Source organism: Furipterus horrens, unplaced genomic scaffold, assembly GCF_987537825.1.
Source record: "Furipterus horrens unplaced genomic scaffold, mFurHor1.1.pri manual_scaffold_11, whole genome shotgun sequence".
NCBI classification, from domain to species: domain Eukaryota; kingdom Metazoa; phylum Chordata; class Mammalia; order Chiroptera; family Furipteridae; genus Furipterus; species Furipterus horrens.
In genome coordinates this window covers 80,639,484-80,661,202 of record NW_028327181.1, presented here as the reverse complement: position 1 = coordinate 80,661,202, position 21,719 = coordinate 80,639,484, and the positions used below count along the sequence as shown (strand labels likewise).

At 49.6% G+C, this 21,719-nt stretch overlaps 1 protein-coding gene and 1 long non-coding RNA gene across 4 annotated transcripts; one reads left to right on the top strand and one right to left on the bottom strand.

Moving 5' to 3' along the window:
- The first annotated feature begins 283 nt into the window (after nt 1–283).
- On the top strand, nt 284–8,961 carry LOC149998533 (uncharacterized). 2 transcript variants are annotated; one of them, XR_016514222.1, is made up of 3 exons: nt 284–426; nt 3,845–4,147; nt 8,060–8,961. It is a non-coding gene; the product is annotated as an uncharacterized LOC149998533 (long non-coding RNA). The 2 variants fall into 2 exon arrangements; XR_016514223.1 differs by lacking the exon at nt 8,060–8,961 and adding an exon at nt 7,250–7,472.
- A 3,101-nt stretch (nt 8,962–12,062) lies between these two features.
- On the bottom strand, nt 12,063–21,616 carry TMEM106A (transmembrane protein 106A). Of its 2 annotated transcripts, none has more exons than XM_090292341.1 (8): nt 21,552–21,616; nt 19,447–19,676; nt 18,863–18,926; nt 17,560–17,713; nt 16,545–16,685; nt 16,390–16,433; nt 15,871–15,924; nt 12,063–12,601 (listed from the first exon to the last, which is right to left on the bottom strand). In XM_090292341.1, exons 2-8 carry the CDS (start codon nt 19,652–19,654, stop codon nt 12,562–12,564), a joined length of 705 nt encoding a protein of 234 aa, XP_090148467.1. In that variant the 5' UTR covers nt 19,655–19,676; nt 21,552–21,616; the 3' UTR covers nt 12,063–12,561. The 2 variants fall into 2 exon arrangements, with proteins under 2 accessions (XP_090148467.1, XP_090148466.1); XM_090292340.1 differs by lacking the exon at nt 12,063–12,601 and adding an exon at nt 14,174–15,515.
- Between the last annotated feature and the right edge of the window lie 103 nt (nt 21,617–21,719).

The following is a 21,719-nucleotide window of genomic DNA, read 5'->3' as shown; positions in this document are numbered from 1 at the left end:
ACCAGTCTAGTCTGCCCTCGCCGGCATCCTCTTCCTGCCACCCCTATTACACTCACGGTGAGCTAGGCCACCACCAAGCGAAGTCTCACCTCCTTAGTATCTTGGCACATATAAAGAATACATTACACCCTGTGAGGAGTTTTTTCAGTTCTCTACGTTTTTTAATGAATTTTTATATCCGCTTGGCCCGGTGGCTGTAGGGACGGTGTTAATTTGCATGCTCCGCCTCTTCCGTGAGAGTCGCTCTCGCTCCCCCCACCGGTCGACGACCGCTGCGCGCATGAGCGGAAACTGGGCAAGTGGACGAGCTCTTCCTTCGTACCAGCTCGCGCGAAATGACAGAACCAAGGAGATTTGGGCGTCTGCGGTCCGCGCGGTCGGTGGACCGGAGTTGGAGCAGAGGGGCCCTAGTTCCGAAGGGAGCCGGTAGGTCATCGCTGTGAAGACAAGTGGGTTCCCCGGGGGCTGGCTCGGTCCAGGCCCCGGACTCGGCCGACAATCACCTGTCCGGGGTCGCCTGGCAGGGGCTGCAGAGAGAAGAGTTGATACCGGACATCCGGCCCTGCGAGGGCTGACTCCCTCCCTGCTCGTCAGGACCCCCGCCCTCGCCTGTCGGCAGGGCACTTGGGCAAAACTCCTTCACCTCTCGAGCCTTAGGGTCCCCAGCTGAGAAGTGGGAACCTTAATGCCTACCTTGTGGGAGTGAGGGCACATAAATAGAGTTAGTGAGGCCACCTGGTTTAGTCGTCTAGAATGTGGACCCTTGTGGCCCACGAGCTTCCAGTGAAGTTTCAGGGTCGTAGCTGTGACACTGAAACAACCGAGCCTGCATCGTGTTGCATGGCCTGTGGACAACACGATAGGAAACACTTTACCGTTTGGTGCTAAGTGCTTTCCTCGTGTGTCAAACTCGCAAAGTTCACCTGCAGATGGAGTAGTTGAGGCCGAGAGGTCAAGCAACTTGCCCAAAACCACACGGCTCGTTCAGGGCTGGTTCGTGGAAGAGGCGGAATCCGCCGGTGAAGCCGAGAGCGTGGGTCCTAGAAAAAGGCACCAAGAGAAAGAGAAAACGTCGCCGTGTGTCCCGCTCACGATGAGAAGCGAGTGTTGCCGAGCCTGCCGCGCGAGTCTCGGGTCAGCCGAGACGGGGACCAAGCCGTCTGGTGTGGCGGCTAAAGAGCGTGGACCTGGAAGACCTGGGCCCTCACCGCTGTGTACCTCAATGACCGTATCTCCTAGTACGCCACTCGGCCTCCTCGCTTCACCCTCTGCCTCCCACAGATCACCTGTAAACTGGAGAGAATGAGATGAGAAGTTAGTAGACGTCATTGCTAGGAATAATGACACATGACCGGCATCCAGTATATATCTGTAAGAACCAAACACAAAGGGAAAATATCTCGGGCAGCTCACTTCTCCGCAGCTTAGCCTCTTCACCTACAAAATGAGAATACTGACGGCTGGCACACTGTCCTGTGCTCAGTCTTCCCTCGTGCACCCAGGAGCCCCCGTTCTCCGCCGCGTGGCACCTTTTGCTCCGTGGCTCGTAGCACCTGACGCTTTTAGACATTTACTTGTTTGTTGACCCAATTTAGCCTGATAGCGTGCGAGCTCCAGAGCGGGGAATCCTTGTCTCTTTTGTCCACGTGTATGTGTATATCTCCAGTGCTCAGAACAGTGCCTGGCATGTGCTAGACACTTAGTATCTTTTTGGTTGAATGAGAAGGTGGATAAACATTAAACAATGCGATTTGTCCCTGTAGAAAGTGAGTTAGCAGACCTCCCGGCCTGTGGTAATGATTATGCCCAACCATCAGGTCATCAGACTTAACGCACGATATCCCGTGGGGTCTCTTACTGTGAGCAGACTTGCGCCTCTTCTCCTGGGCTGAAGATCAGCTACTCTTTTCTCTCCGTGAAGCCAGTGTTGCTATCCTTTGCCCGCCCTCCTTGGAATCCTTGATCTTTTTGCATCCCGTCTCTGTCCCACGTAGCGGGTGTCCTGGTATATGAGTTCAGGGACAGATCTGACCCTGTTTTTTTCTGGATGGCTGCCCAGTTGTCCTAGCATCATGCATGGAATAGCCCATGTCCTCATCAGTTTCAGATGCCACCTTTGTCATATAACAGTTCTATATATAAATATATGCATCTCTGTTTATGTATGTATTTAGACCTATTCTGGACTTTTCTTAAAAACAAACAAAAAACCCCACAAGTTCTGATATCCCGGCTTTTGAAAAAAAACGTTCGATTCAACCGATTCTTCGGTGCACACCTACTCTGTGCCTGCCACTGTGCGGGGCCTGAGATCACACGGGTGGACGTGACCTTTGTCCCTGTGGTCAGCGAGGGGCCTCTGCCACGCTCCTCCATTCCTCGTCTGGCCGCCACTCAGCCACATCCACTGCTCACAAAAGCTGCCGGGGAAGCCTGCGCACAGCCGGACAATGGCTGGCTGCCCCTGCCAAGGCCGACAACTCCAGGTGCCCCTGAGTGCCCTGTTTGAGGCACGAGAGGGCTGCCGGGCGCTTTGCCACCTGGGGACGTCGCCCTCTTCAAGTGTAGGCCCCGCATGTATCTGTTTTTCCTCGCCCTGCAGCTGTCCTGCCTTCACAGTTTTTACCCTGACTTCTTGCATGGCTTCACCGTGTTCTTTTCATCACATCAGCTTTCACAACTAGTTGGAGATGCCTTGATGGAGAGAGAGAGATCATTTCCCCCCACCCCCAACCTTCTCTCCCTTCTCTCTGACCCTTCCCTCTCCTCAGTTCTTCTCTCACCCTCTCCTTTCCCTCAGTTACAAAACAAAAGCACTCGCTTCAAAAGTCTACACTTCTGTGAGTAGCAGCAATATTAGGTTAGTCTGTCTGACCTGGCAGTGGGCAAGGGAGGCTTTTTCTAGCAACAGCCAGCAAAGTTAGGGGTGCGTATGCCCTTTTATTTGTTTTTAAAGATTTTATTTATTTAATTTTAGAGAGAAAGAGAGGGAGAGAAACATCAACCGGTTGCCTCTCCTACACCCTCAACCAGATACCTGGCCCGACACTCAGGCATGTGCCCTGGGAATTGAACCAGCGATCTTTTGGTTTGTCAGAGGACACCCAACCCACTGAGCCACACCAGTCAGGACATATGGCCTCTTTTAATTTAAAACTATTTAAAGGTGGGATATACATTTTGCCACAGCCTTACTGCTCAAAATGTGATACTGACCAGAAGTGTGGTGTCATCTATGAGCATTTAAAAAATGCAGAACTGGCCCTTACTGGTGTGGCTCAGTGGATTGAGCGCTGGCCTGGGAACCAGGAGGTCACCGCTTCGATTCCCGGTCAGGGCACGTGCCTGGGTTGCGGGTTAGGTCCACAGTTGGGGGTACACGAAAGGCAACCACATAGTAATGTTTTTTTCTCTCCCTCCTTTCGCCTCTCTCTAAAAATAATTTTAAAAAATTTTAGACTTGGCTGCTGTGGCTCAATGGATTGAGCGTCGGCCTGCAAGCCAAGTGTCGCTGATTCGATTCCCAATCAGGGCACATGACTAGGTTGCACGTCAGGTCCCCAGTTGGGGGCACAAGTGAGAGGCAACCACACAGTGATGTTTCTCTCCCTCTCTTTCTCCTTTCCCCTCTCTCTACAAACAAACAAACAAATAAAAAAATTTTTTTTTTAATTTTTTAAAGCAGAACTGCCCTGACCTGTTAGCTTAATTGGTTAGAGCATCGTCTTGATACACCAAGGCTGTGGGTGGAGCCCTCATAAGCGCACATACAGGAAGCAACCAATGAATGCATAAATAAGTGGAACAACTAATTAATGTTTCTCTCTCTCTCTCTCTCAAATAGAAAACAAATCACAGAACCATGGGCTTCAGAACTACTGAATCAGAATCTGATTTTTAACAAAGCTCCTAGAATGCATTAAAATTTGAGAAGCTTTCTGCTACAGGACTTGATGAACGAAGGAGAGAGCCTGAGGGAGAAGCAGCAAATATATTTTTCAGGATCTCAGTTCCCACTACCAACAGCTGAAAATCAATTTCTCAACACTCTTTTCTCACCCCTACCTTCTAAGCCTCTGCAGAGTCTGCAAAGCAGTTTCTAGAATCTTCTGGTGATGACAGAGAAAAAGGAAGGCACCCATTACATGTGAGTTAAATTTTTATTCTTTCTTTTTGAGTTGTGACTAAGAGGCTCCAAGAAGTATGGGATGGAAGGAGAACTGTGGATGGGATGATAAAAAACATAGGAACCTAGTTAGGTTGCCAAGGGTTACTAATTGGCTTACCTTTAATGTTTCTTGAGACATGAGCCAAGAATAGATTCTTTTCTAACGGAGGTTTAGAGTTGTTACACTGTATTTCTTTGACAGGCGGTGCTACTCCAGCCCTGAGAACCAGGATGTATGATTTCCCAAGAGTCACATATGATGGAGGTTGAGGAAGTATATGTGGACCAGCGAAATGCTTGCCCCATGCTCCTCTCAACCAAAATGTACTCAGGATCCTGGGGCTAAAACATCAGTTTGTGTGCTGCAGAGCAAGTTTCATGGCCAGCTAGACTGGATCCATAAAACTAGTTGGGCTCAAGAAAAAGAATTTAACTAAACTTTTAAAAAGCCCCCCAAACTAATTACACTCAGCCAAGAATTGGGCTTCAAAACTTCTTTGCCATTATTGAACACCCATTGATGTGCCAGCAAATCTCCACATTTCCTTCCTTCCTTCCTTCCTTCCTTCTTACCTTTCTCCCTTCTCTCTCTCTCTCCCTCCCTCCCTCCCTTCCTTTCTTTCTCTCCCTTTCTTTCTTTCTTTTTTTAATTAAAAAAAACAAAACAAAAATCATTAGCCCTGGCTGGTGTGGCTCAGTGGGCCTGCAAACCAAAAGGTCACCGGTTTGATTCCCAGTCAGGGCATATGGTCCCAGGACCAAGTCCCCAGTTGGGGGTGCGGGAGAGGCAACCAATGGATGTTTCTCTCACCCATTGATGTTTCTCTCCCTCTCTTTCTCCCTCCCTTCCCCTTTCTCTACAAATAGATAAATAAAATCTTTAAAAATTTTTATTGGCTCCAGAGAGAGCAGGGGGAGAGAGAACATCTACCCGGCACTCCACCTATCCATGCACCCACCAGTTGACTCACTAATGTGCCCTGACCAGGGATCGACCCCACAACCTTGGCACGTCCAGAAAACGCTCCAACCAACTGGCCACCAGGCCAGGGCATAGCCCCACACTTTCTTTCGACAATCCCAAACGAAAAGTATTTACTTGGTTTTACATCTGAAGAAACTGAGGCTGCTGAGGCTGACACACCAAAGCCCTCAAACTTCTTTCTCTTCCTCCTCCCACAGCATTAAGGTGCCCCCTCTCTTAGCTGGTGGTTTACATCTTTATGAAGGGTGGGTCCTCATTCCCATCCATTTAGTGAGAAAAATGGGACAGGGTTAATGATTCCCATTTAACAAATGAGGAACTGAGTTTCAGAAGGGAGATTCGAGCTAATCAGACCTTCTGGAGACAGACTCGTGTGTGTGGTGGCTGATTTCAAGAAGCTGGAAACCTTGCTGCTGAGGCCGCAATGCGGAAGCCTGGACCAGCATTTAATATCCCATCCGGTTTGCGGGGCCCCTCTGCTCCTTTACTTGCACTTCACCACCCCTAGGGGCACTGTGTCATCCTCTCAGCCAAGACCCAATTCCCTCTTCACAGCAGCAGGGCCAGCAGGGGCCAGCAGGGAGCAGCAAAAGCAGCCTCCGCCCCTCAGAGTGTGCCTCCCAGCAGCCTGGAAGTCTTCTGTCCTGTGCTTACTTGGCCTACAAGGAAACCCAGGTTCCCAGATGGAAAGCTCAAGGTCATCCAGATATTGGACAGACAGACATTTAGAGCCCAGGAATCCTGTGGGGAGCCACCGGATTGGTGCCCAATTTCACCCCCTCCAAGACACACATCTTTTTTTTACACCTTTTTATCTCAGGATTGCCCCGGCTGGTGTGGCTCTATGTAGGTTGGGCGTCAGTTGATTGTGCGTCGTCCTGCAAACTGAAAGGTTGCCAGGTCGGTTCCCAGTCAGGGTACATGCCTGGGTTGGGGTTCCGTCCCAGTTGGGACATGTGCAAGAGGCAGCCAGTCGATGTTTCTCTCCCCTTTTTCCCCTCTCTGTAGACTCAATAAAATATTTTTTTTTTTCTAAAAAACAAACAAACAAACAAACAAAAAGACAAAAGAAAGAAAGAAAGAAAAAGAAACCAGGCTGCATCTTGCATTTGATGTCAAGAGAAAGCAATACCAGTTGTTTACATGTCAGTGCATCTTTTTTTTCTTTTTTCTTTTCTCTTTCTTTCTTCCTCTCTTGCTTAGGGGTACATAAAATAATGGTGTCGCTATCAATAACATCTTACATTTGTGGAATACTATGTAATATTAAAAGCCTTGGTTTATTGAACCTGTGCGTGACATGAATTTTTTCCTTTAATCATCACAAGACCTCCGGGATGGAGGTATTATTACCCTTACCTTGCAGGTGAGGAAACTGATCAGAGATAGAGGAACTAGACCATATTTGCACACCTAATAAATAATGCAGCTGGTGCTTCACAGGACTTACCTGGCCCATTGCTTCTAACTATACTTTGTTCTTTCCACTACAAATAGTTCTAGGTCTTGAATAATAACAAGCTTGCTTTAAAAATGCAAGTGGCACAACTAGGTGACTGCATGGGAAGTTCCCTGAGGGCCAATATCAGTTAAAATTCAGACTGGAAGGGGTAGAGTGGGCCATGGAGTAGAACCCTGGAACTGGAGGGAAGTCTGAGGTCAGAGGCGGGGTTGGGAGACAGTGTGCACAGGGGAGGCGGGAGTGGGGCTCAGAAAGGGAGATAAAGAAGGGGCACAATCTTGGCCGAGTCAGCTCAAAAACCTCTCCTCTGGCGTGAGGACTGGCTCAGAGGGTTGGGAACATTTCCCTAAATTCAGCCCAGTCCATCTCCCCGACCCTGAGCTTCTCCGGATCTGATCCCGGTTCTTTCTAGGGTAGGAGGAGAATAAGAGGGAAAGTGAGGGAGCCAGAGGTACAAACAAGGACCCACTTCCTCCTTTTCACATTTAATTGGGAAGTTGAGTTCCTTTCTCTTACTCCTATTACCATTTTCCATCTAAATATTTTTATAATTAGTTATATGAAGATAAATGTCCAGTAAGAAGCCTCAACGTCATCTTCTGCATCTGGAAACCCTTGTCGTCTGTTGTTGCAGATGACACCACTGGGTGCTAGCAAAGGAGGAAAGAGACCCAGCAAGGCTCAGTGCCCCACTGGCCCCTCAGTAGAGCTACCTGCCGGCCACAGCTTGGTGTCACTGGGAGAGCAGGCACTTGCCATGTGTTCCATGGGGTCTTTCAGCAACCTTCACAGGAGAGGCTTGGAGACACTGAGTGACCTGCCTAGGTCGTCCCAGCTGGTAGGTCACACAACTAGGATTTGTGAGAAATGCTCACAATAAAAACTAGGACACAGGACTTGAGCAGTAACTGAGGCAGTTGTTTATTCACAGAACTGCAGCTCTGGGCGCAGCCTAAAAGCCAAATCAAGGTGCGCGATGAAAAGATGGAGCTCGCTGTTTTTATCCCTAATGCAAATAAAGCCCCCCCCCCCCGCCCCGTTCTGCTCCTCCTCCTTCTCCTTCCCTGTTTCTCCATGCTGGATACTCCGGAGTTACAATCTAACATGATTATCTAAATTAACTGAAGGTGAAAATTAACTCAGGGTGATCTGGTTATAGGTCTGTCTCCAGCTCTCCTTTGAAATTTCCCTAACTTGTTTGCTGGGGCTGTCTGGCTGCATTTTCCCATTTTCCCTGAGTCTGGTGATGACTGTCTCTCCCCATTTTGATTTCAGGTAGCCTTTGTTTTTAGAAGCATTTGTGCTGAGCTGCAGGATGCCCCTTTTCTGGTTTGTAAATATGCTAATACTGTTAACTCGGGCTCAGAGACCCTCTAATTACATTTGCCCTTTGTTAATTATTTTCTACTGGTTTGGAAGTCACTATTTTTCTTGTTTCTTACAGGTTGAACCTGAATCTGTGTCTGTCTGACTTCAACGCCCAAGATGACCCACTACACTGGGTGCCTGAATTGACAGGCTCTCCAGGCACCTGTTCTCTGGTTCAAGGTCTGCTCCCTGCACTCTCCCTCTACTACCACAGTGTTTGAGGCTGGGGCTGGGTATGAAGTCCTTTTTTTTCCACCTATACCCTTACCATACCCTCAGGCCTGAAGCCAAACTCAGGCTCTGCTGTTTCCAGCAAGCTTTATATCTATGTGTCAAGGCAGGTATCTGTAGGAGACCCATCAATTGTGGGAGACAGGCAGACATGGTTCAAAACTTTGACCTCTGTGTGAAGCCCGCCCTGGGCCTTAACCCGGCTGGGTTTTTGTCTGAATCCCACCCTCCAGGGGATTTTAAAGATAGAATAGAAATACAAATTGGCCTTTAAGGAAAAGGGAACCTGCTCTGTTTTTCTCTGAATAGCCCCGAATTCTTGTCAGTAGAATGTGAAAAACAGAACGAGTAAGAGTAAATATTTTTGAACTTGTGGAAAATACCTGGGCTTTCTACTCTGTATTGATCTGCATTTCCCTTTGTTATCACTCCCAACCATTTGGTGAAGGGCTGCATGTTTTTCTTATGCATTTCCCATGTAGAAAGTAGATAAAAACCCTGGCTAATAAAGAAACGGGGGCGATTTTCCTCAGAGAAAACCCCCTCCCTTCTTCCTCAGCTGGTGAGTGTCTGAGTAGTTTCTTCATCCATTCCGAGGGATCTAGAGTTTCTCTCAATCAATAATCTACTCAGACCCTGTCCCAGGAAGCTTTCTGGGCAGCAGAAAATGATCCCCTCCCCTAGCCACTCCACATACTAGGGACACAAGTCAGGTAGGATGATAAATAAAACCACCCTGTAGCTTAACAGCTGTATACTTCCTCTTGTACATTTCTCATCCATTAATCCATTTGGTCCTGATACCAGTCTGCTGAAGAAGGTAACAAGTAATGTCCTTCTGGTTCTACAGGCAAGGAAACAGCCCAGAGAGGTTAGGTAGGGTCTTCAGGGTCAGAGGAAGAGCTAGACTCTTAGGCTTGTGCCCTGCATTATAAACCCCAAGGCTAGGATACTTTTCAATCAGCTACCTTGCACTTCATGGGGCTCAGGCCTGGATTTTGTATTTTCTTTCCTCCTGACTCAGCACAGGAGGAAGAGATAAAGGACTGAGGGAGCGATAACTCCAGAGATCTTTGGGGTAGGGGGAAAAGCAGAGGGCCAGATGAAGATGCTGGTATCCTAGGAAGGATAGGAGAAAGAAACCAGAGAGAAATGCCAGCTGACTTCAGAATTGTCCATGGGACCTTCTGAGACTCTGAGCTAATGGTGGAAGGCATCTTCTACCTGTTCAGGGCCCTAGAAAGGAAGGTACATTACAGATGTTCCCTGGGAGACCTGGGAAGACACCTCCCTCTTCCCCAAGGCAGGGGGTCCTGCCCTGTTGTCGTGGCAGTGGCCACATTGTGAGGTGGTTCTGGTGACAGGCAGTGGGCTTGGATGAGAGGTGACAGAGGTGGTGGGGGCAATGGCAGCATCCCAGGCTTAGCCTGTCCCATCCCCTGCCTGGGGCCCTCTGCTGCCCCCACCATCATGGTCAGTGCTTACCACTGGGAGGCCCGCCGCCGGCAGATGGCTTTGGACCGGAAGAGGTGGCTGATGGCCCAACAAGAGCAGCAGCAAGAGCAGGTGCATGAGAGGGGTCAAGTTCATCAGGATCTGGGAATGGGGAGGGAAGATAGACCCCCTAGGAAGCGATCTATTATCTTGTGAATGTTGTTTTGCTGGGATCAGAGGAAAGCGAGGTCCTTTGGTATTCTCTTGGATGAACTCGTATGTGTGTACGTGTGCATTGGGGTGACTCAGCTTTGCTGAGCCCAAGTTGGGGACTGAGGAAGCTCAGGCCTGGGAGGTTTTAAAGCCGTGCTGTCCAATAGGGTGGCCGCCAACCTGCGTGCCATCGAGCCCTTGAACTGTGGCCAGTGAAACTGATGAATTGAATTTAAAACTATATACATTCAACTCATTTAAATATAAATTTTAAAACAAATATTCAGTTAACATATTGGAAAGCTTTATGTTTGGAACAACTTGGATATGTGATCTACTTTTCCAACTGGAAATTTGATGAAATCTAAATCTAAATTATTTTTGTTGAAATGTTATACTCTAAATAAGATGTGCTATTAAATGTCAAATGCTTGCTGGGTTTTGAATACTTGGTACAAAAACAAATAATATAAATTATGTAATATTTTAATCAAATGTTTGGATGTATTAGGTTAAATAAAATTACTACTAAAATTAGTCTCATCTGTTTCTTCTTACTCTTTGTGTTGCTAGAAAATTTAAAATTATACATGGCACATACTATATTTATTTCTATTGGGCAGTGCTGTTTCTTTTCTTTTTTAAAAATATTTAAAATTTATTTTTAGAGAGAGGGGAAGGGAAGAAGAGAGGGAGAGAAAAATCAGTGTGTGAAACATCCATTGCCTTTTACACACCCCCAACTGGGGACCCGGCAGCAACCCAGGCATGTGCCCTGACTGGGAATCAAACTGGTGACCTTTCGGATCACAGGCTGGCGCCCAGTCCCCTGAGCCACCCCAGCCAGAGCTGGACAGTGCTGTTTCAAAGCATTTGTACCAAACTATTCTTTATCCTCTTGTACAGCAAACTGTTTTTTAGTGCATAGCTCCCAAGCTAGGAGGTGCTCAGAGAATGATGTTTCTTGGGCAGGGACTGTGCCAGGGTCACTGGGGACACTGTCACCAGAGAAACAGTTCTTAGGTATTGTGTTGGGTGAAGGGAGAGAGCCCACGCTCTAGCCCAGCCTCCAACTCCAAGGAACAGAGACCCTCGGGACACCTTTCCCTCTGGATTTCAGTTGTCTTGCTCCCTGTGGTGTCTGGCAGATGGGTGACTGGGTGGGAGGGGGAAGCATGGCACTTGCTGGGGGCTTCTTGCCAGAAACTGAAGAAACTACATGAGGAGGGATGCCAATATGAGAAACAACCCAAGCTATCGCCAGAGTCACAGAAGGAGGTGCAGAGCTCACTGGTGCAATCACAGCCACCCCCGCCAAAGCCAGCAGCAGAGCAGCCGCCGTCGCGGGGGAAGGCCCAGGCCCAGGCCCAGGCCCAGCCACTGCCCCCGCAGCCCCCACCGCCACCACAGCCACCACCTCAGCCAAGGCAGCGAAATGCCCAAGACCCTCTTACTCAGCACAATCATCACAGTTCCCAAAAGCCTGGTCCCCAGCTTGGCTCAGGGGGCGCCCATCAAGCTGACAGCCAATCCAAGTGTTTTAACTACCAATTCCAAGGAGGGCGGAAAATCCCTCAATATCCTGGTAAGTGCGAAGCCTCCTATCCCAGCACTATAGTTCAGAATCCACATCTGTTACCCCACCCTCTCTGACTCTCCCCAGCACTCTTGGCCTTGACTTGGGGACCACTCCCTCTGAGTGTGTTTGCACAAACCTAGCACTGCAAAGAAGGGTGCCAGCTTCAGGAGAGGGTGGCTGAGGGGGTGAGGGTGACAGAGCCAGGAGTTGCAGGGTTAGCAACAGATATACTGAGACCTGTGAGCCTGGAGCAGGGAGTCACAGTTCCTAGCAGAACTTTCGGGGTGTGCTCAGCCTGTGCCTTGCCCCAGGTAGGGGCTGCCACCTGTTCCCTGCTCACATAGCAAAGAGCCTGGCTCTGCTGTGTTCCAGTCCCAGAAACTGCCAGATGTGTAACATGTGCTTTGTTTCATGGTCAGGTTTCAGGAAATCAGACCAGCCTAGCCCAGATAAACACACCGGCTACCAACGATTCACGGTGAGGCAGTGCAAAAGGCAGACAGGCTCTAGCTGCATGTCTGAGTGTGCTGTGGGTGAGTGTGGCAGAGTCTAGAGAGCTTCCTTAGCAGGAGTAGGAGAGGGGCTGCAATTATTTCAAAGATTTTATTTATTTATTCTTTAGACAGGGGAAAAGGGAGGGAGAAAGAGAGGGAGAGAAACATCAGTGTGAGAGAGAACCATTGACCCATTGCCTCTCACACGCATTCCAACCAGGGACCAAACCTGCAACCCTGGAATGTGCCCTGACTGGGAATTGAACTGGTGACATTTCACTTTGTGGGACAATGCCCAGCCAATGAAGCCACACCGGTCAGGGCTGTAATTATCTCCAAGTCACTTCTGGATGGCCGATTTTCCTGTTCCTTACCCCCTGAAAATGTCTAAACAGGGGTGGTTGCTCCGCACTAAGCATAATTGGAGGGGTTGACAATCTATTTGGAGAGATAAGACAGGTGCCAGAGAAGCAAAGTAAGGGGGCTGTTTGAAGTGCTGATGGTGGTCGAGGCAGCTGGAACAGGAGGAAGCCAAGACCTCAAGTCAGAGGTTGTTGGTCTCAGTCAGGATCACCACTCCCTAGTCGAGCGACTTCATCTCAGAACGTCAGCTGCTCCATCCATTTGTCATGGTAACACCACCTCCTTCACAGAGGTTCCATGAGCACTGGCATGTGGCAATGACAAGAGAAGGCATCAAAAGCACTTAGCTTAGAGCCAGGCTCAGTTCTAACCCTTGTAGGATGAGGACTGAGCTGTTCCAGCTCACTTTGTTTCCTCTGGCCTCAAAAGGCTTCATGTTCTGCAACCAGCAGGCTCAGAAACTCCTAACTAACCTGTTTTGCCTCCTGTCTCTTCCTCTTCTCAGTCAACAAATTACATGCAGCAGTGGTGATCCAGAGATAGAGCCCAAGACCCGACTGGGCATAAAAGGCAGATAAGCAACCCCAACGTCTCACCACCCAGCAACATCTCCACTTCAAAAGCCACCCCATCCTGATCCACTCTAGAAGAGACGGCTGGCTGGGAATGGAATGGGATTTCTCCCTGCCAAGAAGTGAGTCTGGCCGGCTCTGTGAGATGGGGATGAGGGGAAGGGGACAGGAAGACCCATGAAGGGCTTGGAGAGGGTGAGAGAAGAAAGTAAAAAGGCAAGCACATGCTTCTCTAGGCAGAGCCAATGGGAGAACTTGGCCTTGGACTCCCAGGTCTACAGCTCTACTACTGGCTTTTTTTTAAAAAAAACAATGATAGTTCTGTTGGGGCTTCAGGTTTGACTCTCCCAGAAGCCATCACACCTTCCTCCTAGCTGATGCTTACTGAGATACAGCCGGGAAGGAGGGGCTGCCTCCCACCAAAGCAGGTCTGGCAGCAGTAGAAATAGGTGGCAGACAGGGACCGCCCTCCCTGCCCCCCAAGTCCAGTGTAATGCCTGGCCCACAGTGGGCATTCAGCTACTGAATGGGTGACGAAAGGCAGGAGTGGAGAGAAAGAGCTCCACGTAAAGGGTAGCTATAGCCTCGGGCACAGGACACCCGGCCCTGGGGAGGGGAGGGACACTGGCCCACAAAATCCACAGGACTCTTCTGAATCACAGCCTTTCCAAGGAGCTGAGACAGCCAAGAGGCTCCAAAGGCCCAGGCATCCCCCTCACCAGTTCCTGAAGCTGACACCAGGGTCCTCCAGCCTATGCCCCTCTCCACCTGGGAGCAGCGAGGAGGATACCACAGTCCTGTTCTTGAGGCCCACACAGCATCACCTTGGGTCAGACTGAAGGAGCCCCTCAGTGCACTGTTTCCTGAGGGGAGCAGCTGGCAGGGAGGACGGGGGGGGGGGGGCACAGAACAGGACTGACGTTGGAAGGGACCAACCTTAGAGCTAAACAGTGAGAGAAAGGGGGGAGAGCAAGCTCCTTGGGAGCCACCTCTCTGAAGCCAGAAAGACAGGACACATTATCGAGGGGCTCAGGGCCTGGCGAAGAGGCCTGGACACCCACTACGACATCAAGAAACAGGTTGAGATGGGACATGTCCACCAGCTCCCTTCCCACTCACAGGAGACATTTTTTTTTTTACCATTGTTAAGTATAGTTTATTGACTACAATATAAATTCTTTACATTTGGTGACCTACACACAGCGGAAACTCTAGCCTGGCTTTCCTGGACCTCTGCGCTCTTGCCAGCACCACCTTGACCCCAGCTGCCTAGACATGAAAGCCTGGAGACCTCCTCTCTCTCACTCTCCCAGCCAGCCAGTCACCAGGCTCTGTCACCGGTAGCCCCCCCCATCCATCCTACTTCAGGTTCAGCTTTCCCCTCCACCTAAGCTCACCTCTCTGCCTGTCTGATAAACACCGCCTTAGTGAGCAAATCCCAGTTCTGCTCCACTAAAGAACAGAAACCACCTCCGCTTGGAGCCCAGTGGGACCTGGAGTACCTGGGGCTTAGTTTCATCTGAGTGACAACAAAGAGGAGAGGTCTAGACAAGCCCCTCCTGATGTGCCGCTCCGCACGGTCAGCGCCCCAAGGGAAGCAGAAGCCTGTGGGGGCCAACGGTGGGTCCTGGTGCAGCAGAGCCCGGCAGCTTCACCTCCGACGGCCTCCAGGGGGCAGCAGCCGGGCCACTGGCAGGCTGGCCGTGCTCACTTGCATGGGCTCAGGGTTGTGGGCTCCCCACCAGCGAGAAGCTCTCCTTCAATAAACACCTTTTAAAACAACTCTGGCTTTGTCTGATTTTCCTATGTAGGCCCAAGGGGTGCCAGGTGCCTCCTGCCCCTCCCCTCCTACTCTGCTCCTGCTGTGAAGGGAATAAAAAAACTGTTTTATGGAGAAGAGAAGCTGGGACTGGAGAACAGCCATTTTCCTAGGAACCAGGTAGGATGCAGAACCAAAGGGCCTCAGCCAATTCAGTTGTCAGATGGGCAGAGGACAAGTTACCAGGGAGAAGCAGACCATCACCATTACTGTCACAGGACCAAAGCAAGGAGGCACAGGAGAGCGTCTATGTACCCTAAGAGACTCTGGAGACAGCACTGAATGTCCCCCGAGGTGTTCTCCATCACTAGATGGAGAACCTGAAAAGAATCCATGCTTTTAAAGCCAGATAAAATTAAAGCTTTCTCCACATTCAGGCAGGAGGAAGGCCAGACCTGAGGAGCTGGGCAACGAAGGTGCTCAGAACAGAAAGGGTAGGGGCCACTCCAGGAACTCCAAGTAAACATCAGGTCAAACTCCTCAAGACAGACCAAGGGGAAAACCTGGTGGCAGCCCCTAGAAGAGCCAGGCTTCTGGTTCCGTGGAAACCAGAGGATATTGCTGGGGGGAGGGGCACATGGGAGGGTATGATAAAGCAGTACTTTTCCTTTGGCAAAGTCACCATAGTCCTTCGCTGGGCACCACGGAGTAGTGAGAGGTACAGACCAGGCTGGCTGGTGCCTGGAGTTTGGGGACAGCAGACAGGTCATGGTGGGTGAGGGACGAGCAAGTGGGGCGCTGATGTGTTTCCCCTGCAGTCCACGTATTCATAGCTCTGGAAGACCATCTGCTCTGAATGGTTCAGGCAGGTACAGGTCAAGGTGCCCCTGGAGAGGAAGCAAGCTTTGTTGCTATGTCTGGGATGAAGAGAAAAGCTCTGGCCAGGCTCTGCTGTCTGGGGGGTAGGAGTGTTGGCTCCCTCAGATACTGCCCTTCTTTTGTTCTCCACTCTGCTAAGGCATCTGGGATTGCTGCCCCACCTGTGTTCCAGACAGCTCTGTGGCTGTCACACAAATAGCTTATAACTAAGGTGGGACCTAGAGAAGGGGCTGGACCTGTTATTCCCTAGAACTAACAGATTCATGGGGTCTGCCTGGATGACTCTCCTTTCACAAGGTGGGGCTGAGGAGAGACTGGAGTCAGAAGTGGGAGAGGGGATACCAGGCTCCAAGCACTACTTACTGGATGTGTAAAAGCACATGGTGGACTTTGACGTTCAGCCAGCTACAGATTTTGCTGAGAGAGAGAGAGAAACACATTGGACCATGTTTCACACTGAGCAGCCTATCAGAAGGCCTAGAGCCCTGCAAGTCCCAGACTCCTCACCTCCTGGGCCGATTTCCACCAGGGGCCTAATCCCACGCCGCACCTCCCCCCACCCTCTGCCTCAGGAGAGTCTGTCACCCCTGCTGCAATATCACTTCTCCAATCCCCACCTGCTCAGTCCAAGCCCATGCTGGCCCCTCCCTCAGCAGAAAACAAGATATGTATCCTTCTCAGCAGTTCAGGCTGAAGAGTCCAAGGTCACATATTGTAAGGATTAACCAAATTCTACCTTGTTTTTCATCACAGTCTGGGCCCAAACAGCCAGAGGCTGGGGATCCTGAATCATTGCAGCCTCAGTCATGAGTGCAGGCCAAATGCTGGCTGCAGGGTTTGCTAAGCAATCAGGAAATCTGGTGCGGATCAAGGAATACTCACTATGTATTTCCATCTTGGATCCTGTTGGCTACTGCATAAAACATCTGCCAGTCAAACAGGCATAGGGGTTAGCCCCAGCTCAGCTGCTGCCCTCTTCCCACCACCACAAACATCCACACACCTGTGGGCAAGGCTAGCCAGGGAGAGGGAGTCACCTGTACACTGGCCAAAGGGCCTATGTGTAGGAGGAGGCTGTTAGAGACCTGCCCCACCACGAGGGACAGGTGCAGAACCTCGATGGTTAGCTGGGTCACAGTGATGGGGTAGTAGTTGCTATTAGAGATGTTCAAGATATTCTAGGGGATGAAGACAGGAAAGGGAAGGGTGAGCGTGGGCATCCTTGGAAAGGGGAAGTCAAACAGTTTCATGCTCACCCCCTCAGGCTAACTGAGCTCCACCCTGTAAGAAACAAGGACATAGTGACTCCCAAATCAGTAGAAAATCATTAGTATCAAAGGGCAAATGTAATTAGAGGGTCTTGAGGGACATCCTGAGGGAGAAAGATAGTCATTACCAGACAAAGGGAAAATGGGAGAAGGGAGTTGACAGTAGTAACATATTTACAAATCACAATAGGGGCATTTAGATAATCGCATTAGATGGTAAATCTGGAGTAACCAGTAATGGAGAAACCGGGGAGAAGGAGTGGGGAGGGGGACCTAATCGCATTACTATAAAACCAGTTTTCTTCGTCTACTTGGGGCGCACATTCTCCGGCTGAGGGTGCGCCCGACTCTGCAGACTCGTGAATAAACGCCTCGGTTTCCTGCTCAAGTCCTGTGTCCTGGTTTTTATTGTGAGCGTTTCTCACAACCCCCACCATGGGCCTCAGCTGCTGAGTAGCAGTGCCAGGAGCCCCTGCAGAGGCTCTTAATGGTGAGGGGTCACTTTAACTAAAACATTAACCTGGCTCAGGATCCAGTCTCACCCCGCCCACCCAGGGAGTCTTAGGCATGCCATCCCCATTACACCCTGTGATTGATTTGGGACCCCTCTCACTGTGGGAAGTCCTAATCCTACACAATCTGTTGTAGGGCTCAGGGCTGCCCCTGCTGCTCCCCAGGTTTCTAACACCCTCCGGGTGCCCAGGGTCACAACACTGGACAAGGGCTATAGAGGAGTATGGCTGGGAAGGTGGGGTCAGAGACCAGCGCACAGGCACCCACCCACCGTTATGTTGAGGTGGATATTAGCCTCGTCAAAGGCCACTGTGGAGGAGTTGAGGCCTGCAGGCTGCACCGCAATGGTCCGGGGAAGCAGGAAAAAGACAATGAGGGAGGCGGTCATGAGGCAGATGAGCACTGCCAGGAACACGAACAGCTTCCTGTGGGAAAGCAGGACCCAGGGTGGGGAAGTGGACAAGTCTGAACACCAAGGAGACTCAGGAGGGGGTGTTCAGACGTTCAGACACTCCTCTCCATAGACAAGGTTCTCCTATGCACCCTGTCCTCCACAAATTATATTCAGCCCCCCATGTGTGCAGGACTAGCCTACACTCAGATGTGGCCCAGAGCAGTTAGGAGCACAGGACTGGGTGGCAGACAGCTTGGCTTCCATTCCCAGCTTCCTACATCCATTGGATCAGTAGTTCTGAGCAACCCTAAGCCTCAGTTTTCTTGTCTGTAAAATGGACCAGATAACTGTACCTACCTCACAGAATTTGATATAAGCTAATGCATTAAAAAAAAGCACTAAGTTCTGGCACATAACTAAAGCTAAACAAATGTTAGTTATTACCATGGGAAAAAGTCCACATGAATTTTGAGAGTTCTTAATATTCAGAACAGGGACATCATCTGTCCATATAATTCGAAATTGAGATGTGCCTTAAAGAGCACCTCGCAAGTATCTCATGAGGGACACTGTTAGATTCAGATTCTGGTGTAATTGTGGGGAGGACTGGGTGCTGGCTCCCAGAATGAAGCTGAGGACCTTGGGAAGAGGTTGTAGGGATCCATGTCCAAGGGACCTAGATGATAATCAGCGTCATGACCCCCACCCCACCCCCAGTGAAACTCGGGGCTGCCTCTGAGGTTCTGAAGTGTCTCAGAACAGAGCAGCTGGTTTTCCATCTCTACTGGGAAGAGAACAAGTAGGTCTGAACTGTCACAACAAGGGAAGCTCTTAGGAAAAATAACTTCCCCAAATCTACTGCAGCCAGGGCTACCCCCTCCCTCCTGGAGGGACTTGCAGAGTCAAGAGGTCCTCTCTGTCTTCAAACGGAAGCCATGCTTCTTGGAGGCAGTGATGCCCATGAGAAAGACACTAAGTGGCCTTAGGTAGCTATGCCCCGGATTCTTTAAATTAGGAAGATCTACAGAAACGGGACTAGTACATCTGAGCCCAATAAGCTGAGGCTTCTTAGGGTAGAATTCATGAAGGAAAATTAGGAGAGGCAGAATAGAGGAGACAAAGAGGAACAGCCCTCACGGGCAATGGCCTGTGGAGCTGAGGGGTAGGAAGAGGGGCTTACGTGTGCCTAGGCTTCAGCCTCTGGTCCCCACAGGGGATGAGGACCATCATCTGCTTCTCCAGCTCTGTAGAGAAAGAAGTGAGAGGGAGGGTCAAGAAGTGTCCACGGTAAATGTTTCCTGTGCCAGCCTGCCAGAAGTACCCCTCCACCCCACAGAGCAATGTCAGAACCATGCCTCCTTTGCCCCAAAGCGGGACTGGAAGCACTGGGCTGTGCTGCTCAAGCTGGCAGCTCAGTTTTGCCATCTCTAGAATGAAAGCAAGATCTTCAAAAACAGGTGTGAAGAGCCTCTGCAAGCCACCAGCAAATCAGAGCCTAGCTTCTTTGGAGAAGTAATTTGTAACTTCCTGTATCCTAAGGGACACTGTTGCTAAGGGAGCAGAGAGGCTGGATACCCCTGGGGCTAGGGAGTACAACCAGGGCAGGAGGGGTTAACATCTCCTTGGCCAGCCAGAAACTGGGGGACAAAGGGCTGGGAGACCTAATCCCATTCAAGGAGTCTCAGAGGCACCTGACCATAGGCCGGCTGCCTGCTAAGAGCTTTTCCTGGAGTCAGGCTATTTCCAGAGCCTCGAGCCACTCACCTTGAGGGATCTCCCCATTGCCCTGGCAGGTGGGACAAGTCACAAAGCTGGCACCAGCAGCCCTTTCACAAGATGCACAGGAAGAAAAAAACTTGCTGCTACCATTGCTGGTGTATCTGGGAGTCTTGCTGACAATGGCTGGGTCAGGGGGTAGGATCGGCTTGTTTTCATCGTCCTGAGCCCCCAGCTGGGAGAACGTCTCACCCATCGTTCAGGGGGCTTTTTCACTACTGAGAAAAGAACAAAGTTCAATGCTAAGCTTGTTAGCACTGATGTTGATGGTCACTCTAGTTTTAGGTTCTCAAGATTGGCAAGGAGTCCTACCACATTTTCAGCAAGTTCAAGCCTAAGTGTGAGAAACGCTCACAATAAAAACCGGGACACAGGACTTGAGCAGCAAAGTGAGGCGTTTATTCACAAGTCTGCAGTCAGGCACACCACCAGCCAGGAGAATGTGCATGTGAAATGACAAAGAAAACTGGTTTGATAGTACAGTAGTCCCTCTCTATATCGTGGTTCACTTATCGTGGCCTCACTGTTCCGCGGGATTTTAAAAAATATTATATTTAATTATTTATCACAGATTTTTCACTGTATCACGGGATTTTGCGGTACTGTATACGTATGTTGTTAAAGTTACATAGGTATAAGAGTGTGGAATATGTTTAAGAACAAGTAGTGTTTATAAAAGTGTGGAAAACGTTAATAAGGGAGTGGGAAAGGTTAATAAAGGAGTGGGAATGGTTTATAAGTGTGTGGGAAGGGTTTATAAAGCCTTAAAATATATATAAATACTAAAATAAATAAGGTTCCTACTTCGCAGATTTTAACCTATCGCGGTGGGGGGGGGCTCTAGAATGTTAATACCCGAGATAAGTGAGGGAATACTGTAATGCGATTAGCTCCCCCTCCCTTCTCCTCCCATTTCTCCAGTTTCTCCATTACTGGTTAATCCAGGTTCACGATCTAATGCGATTAACTACTTAACTCAGGGTGTGATTAAGTAAGGGTAATCTAGTTATAGGTCTATCTCCAACTTATTTGCAAAGTTATCTAACTACATCTTCCCACTTCTCTGTGTTTGGTGACAACAATCTTCCTTCTTTTGATCCCAGAGATATGTGTGGAGCTGCAGAATGTAATTTCCTCGCCCCTTTTCCATGATTCATGTTACCTATCTCCTACTGGTTTGAGTCACTGGCTTGCTTCTTTATCCCTAACATAAGCAAGCTATGGTATGGAAAATCGAGCAGTTACATTGGACTCTCAGGTCAGAAATCTCAATGAATTTCAATTCCTTTCATGATTGTAGGAGAGCTCAATCTGCCTACAGGAGATAAAAGAAAAGCAGAAGTTATTTCATTTTAAGGGACTTTCCTAAGTGAATGGCAGAGCACTTATTTTTTTTCTGTAAAGTTGCTGAGCAGTCATTTACTTCAAGGGAAATAAGTTGGATAGAGCAGGGGAAGGAAGTCAGCACAGTCTCTTCTTCCTATGCAAGAATATGACTAAAGGTCTCTAGAGCACCCAGGCAGAAATGCGTGAGGTCCACCAGCCCCAGTGTGGAAGAAAAACTTCCATTCCTGAGCCTGGGCAGGTGCAGGCTTTAATAGAAAGGCAGGGATTCTCTGAAACAAGAGAAAGGTTAGACTGGTCACAGGTGAGGCTAAGAATCCTAAAATAATCCTGGAAGGGAACATGAACCTCTTCCTCACTGCTTTCTGAGGTGGGGAAAGAAAGAATACCTAGGGGCAGGTGGTTGCAATGTCAGGGTTTCTCTTTCACTAGGAAAGGCCAAGGGTAAATCCAGGTTCTTTCTGCAGAACTCGAGTGGTGGCAGAGTGGGCAGGGGAGGCAAACTCAGACCTTCCTGGGCTAAAATAGGAGTGGCCCTGGCTGGGTTGTTCAGTTGGTTAGAACACTGCCCTGATACCCAAGGTTGTGGGTTCGATCTCCAGTCAGGGCACATATAAGAAACAACCAATGAATAAATAAGTGGAATAACAAATTGATTTTTCTCTCTCTTCTCCCTTTGTCTCCCTTCTTCTCTCTAAAATCAAATAAATAAAAATTAAAAATAATAAATAAAACAAAGGGAGCCTCACCTGGTTCAGGTCAGAGATCTGGGCTTCTCTCAGCTTCAAGAACAGATTTGTGATTGCGTCTATGGGGAGGAGGGACTGCTCGGCAGGGTGGCCCCCAGGGGCCACGGCTGGGGCAGGCCAGGGCAACCGGGCCCCTTCAGCAGTCCTGGGGATCCAATGCACCACGTT

Coding starts and splice junctions, on each gene's coding strand:
- TMEM106A (XM_090292340.1), bottom strand. CDS start 19,654: ATGGGTGAGACGTTCTCCCAGCTGGGGGCTCAGGACGATGAAAACAAG. Junction 15,925..16,389: donor ATCCAAGATGGAAATACATA/GTGAGTATTCCT, acceptor TCTCTCTCTCAG/CAAAATCTGTAGCTGGCTGA. Junction 15,516..15,870: donor CATGTGCTTTTACACATCCA/GTAAGTAGTGCT, acceptor CTTCCTCTCCAG/GGGCACCTTGACCTGTACCT.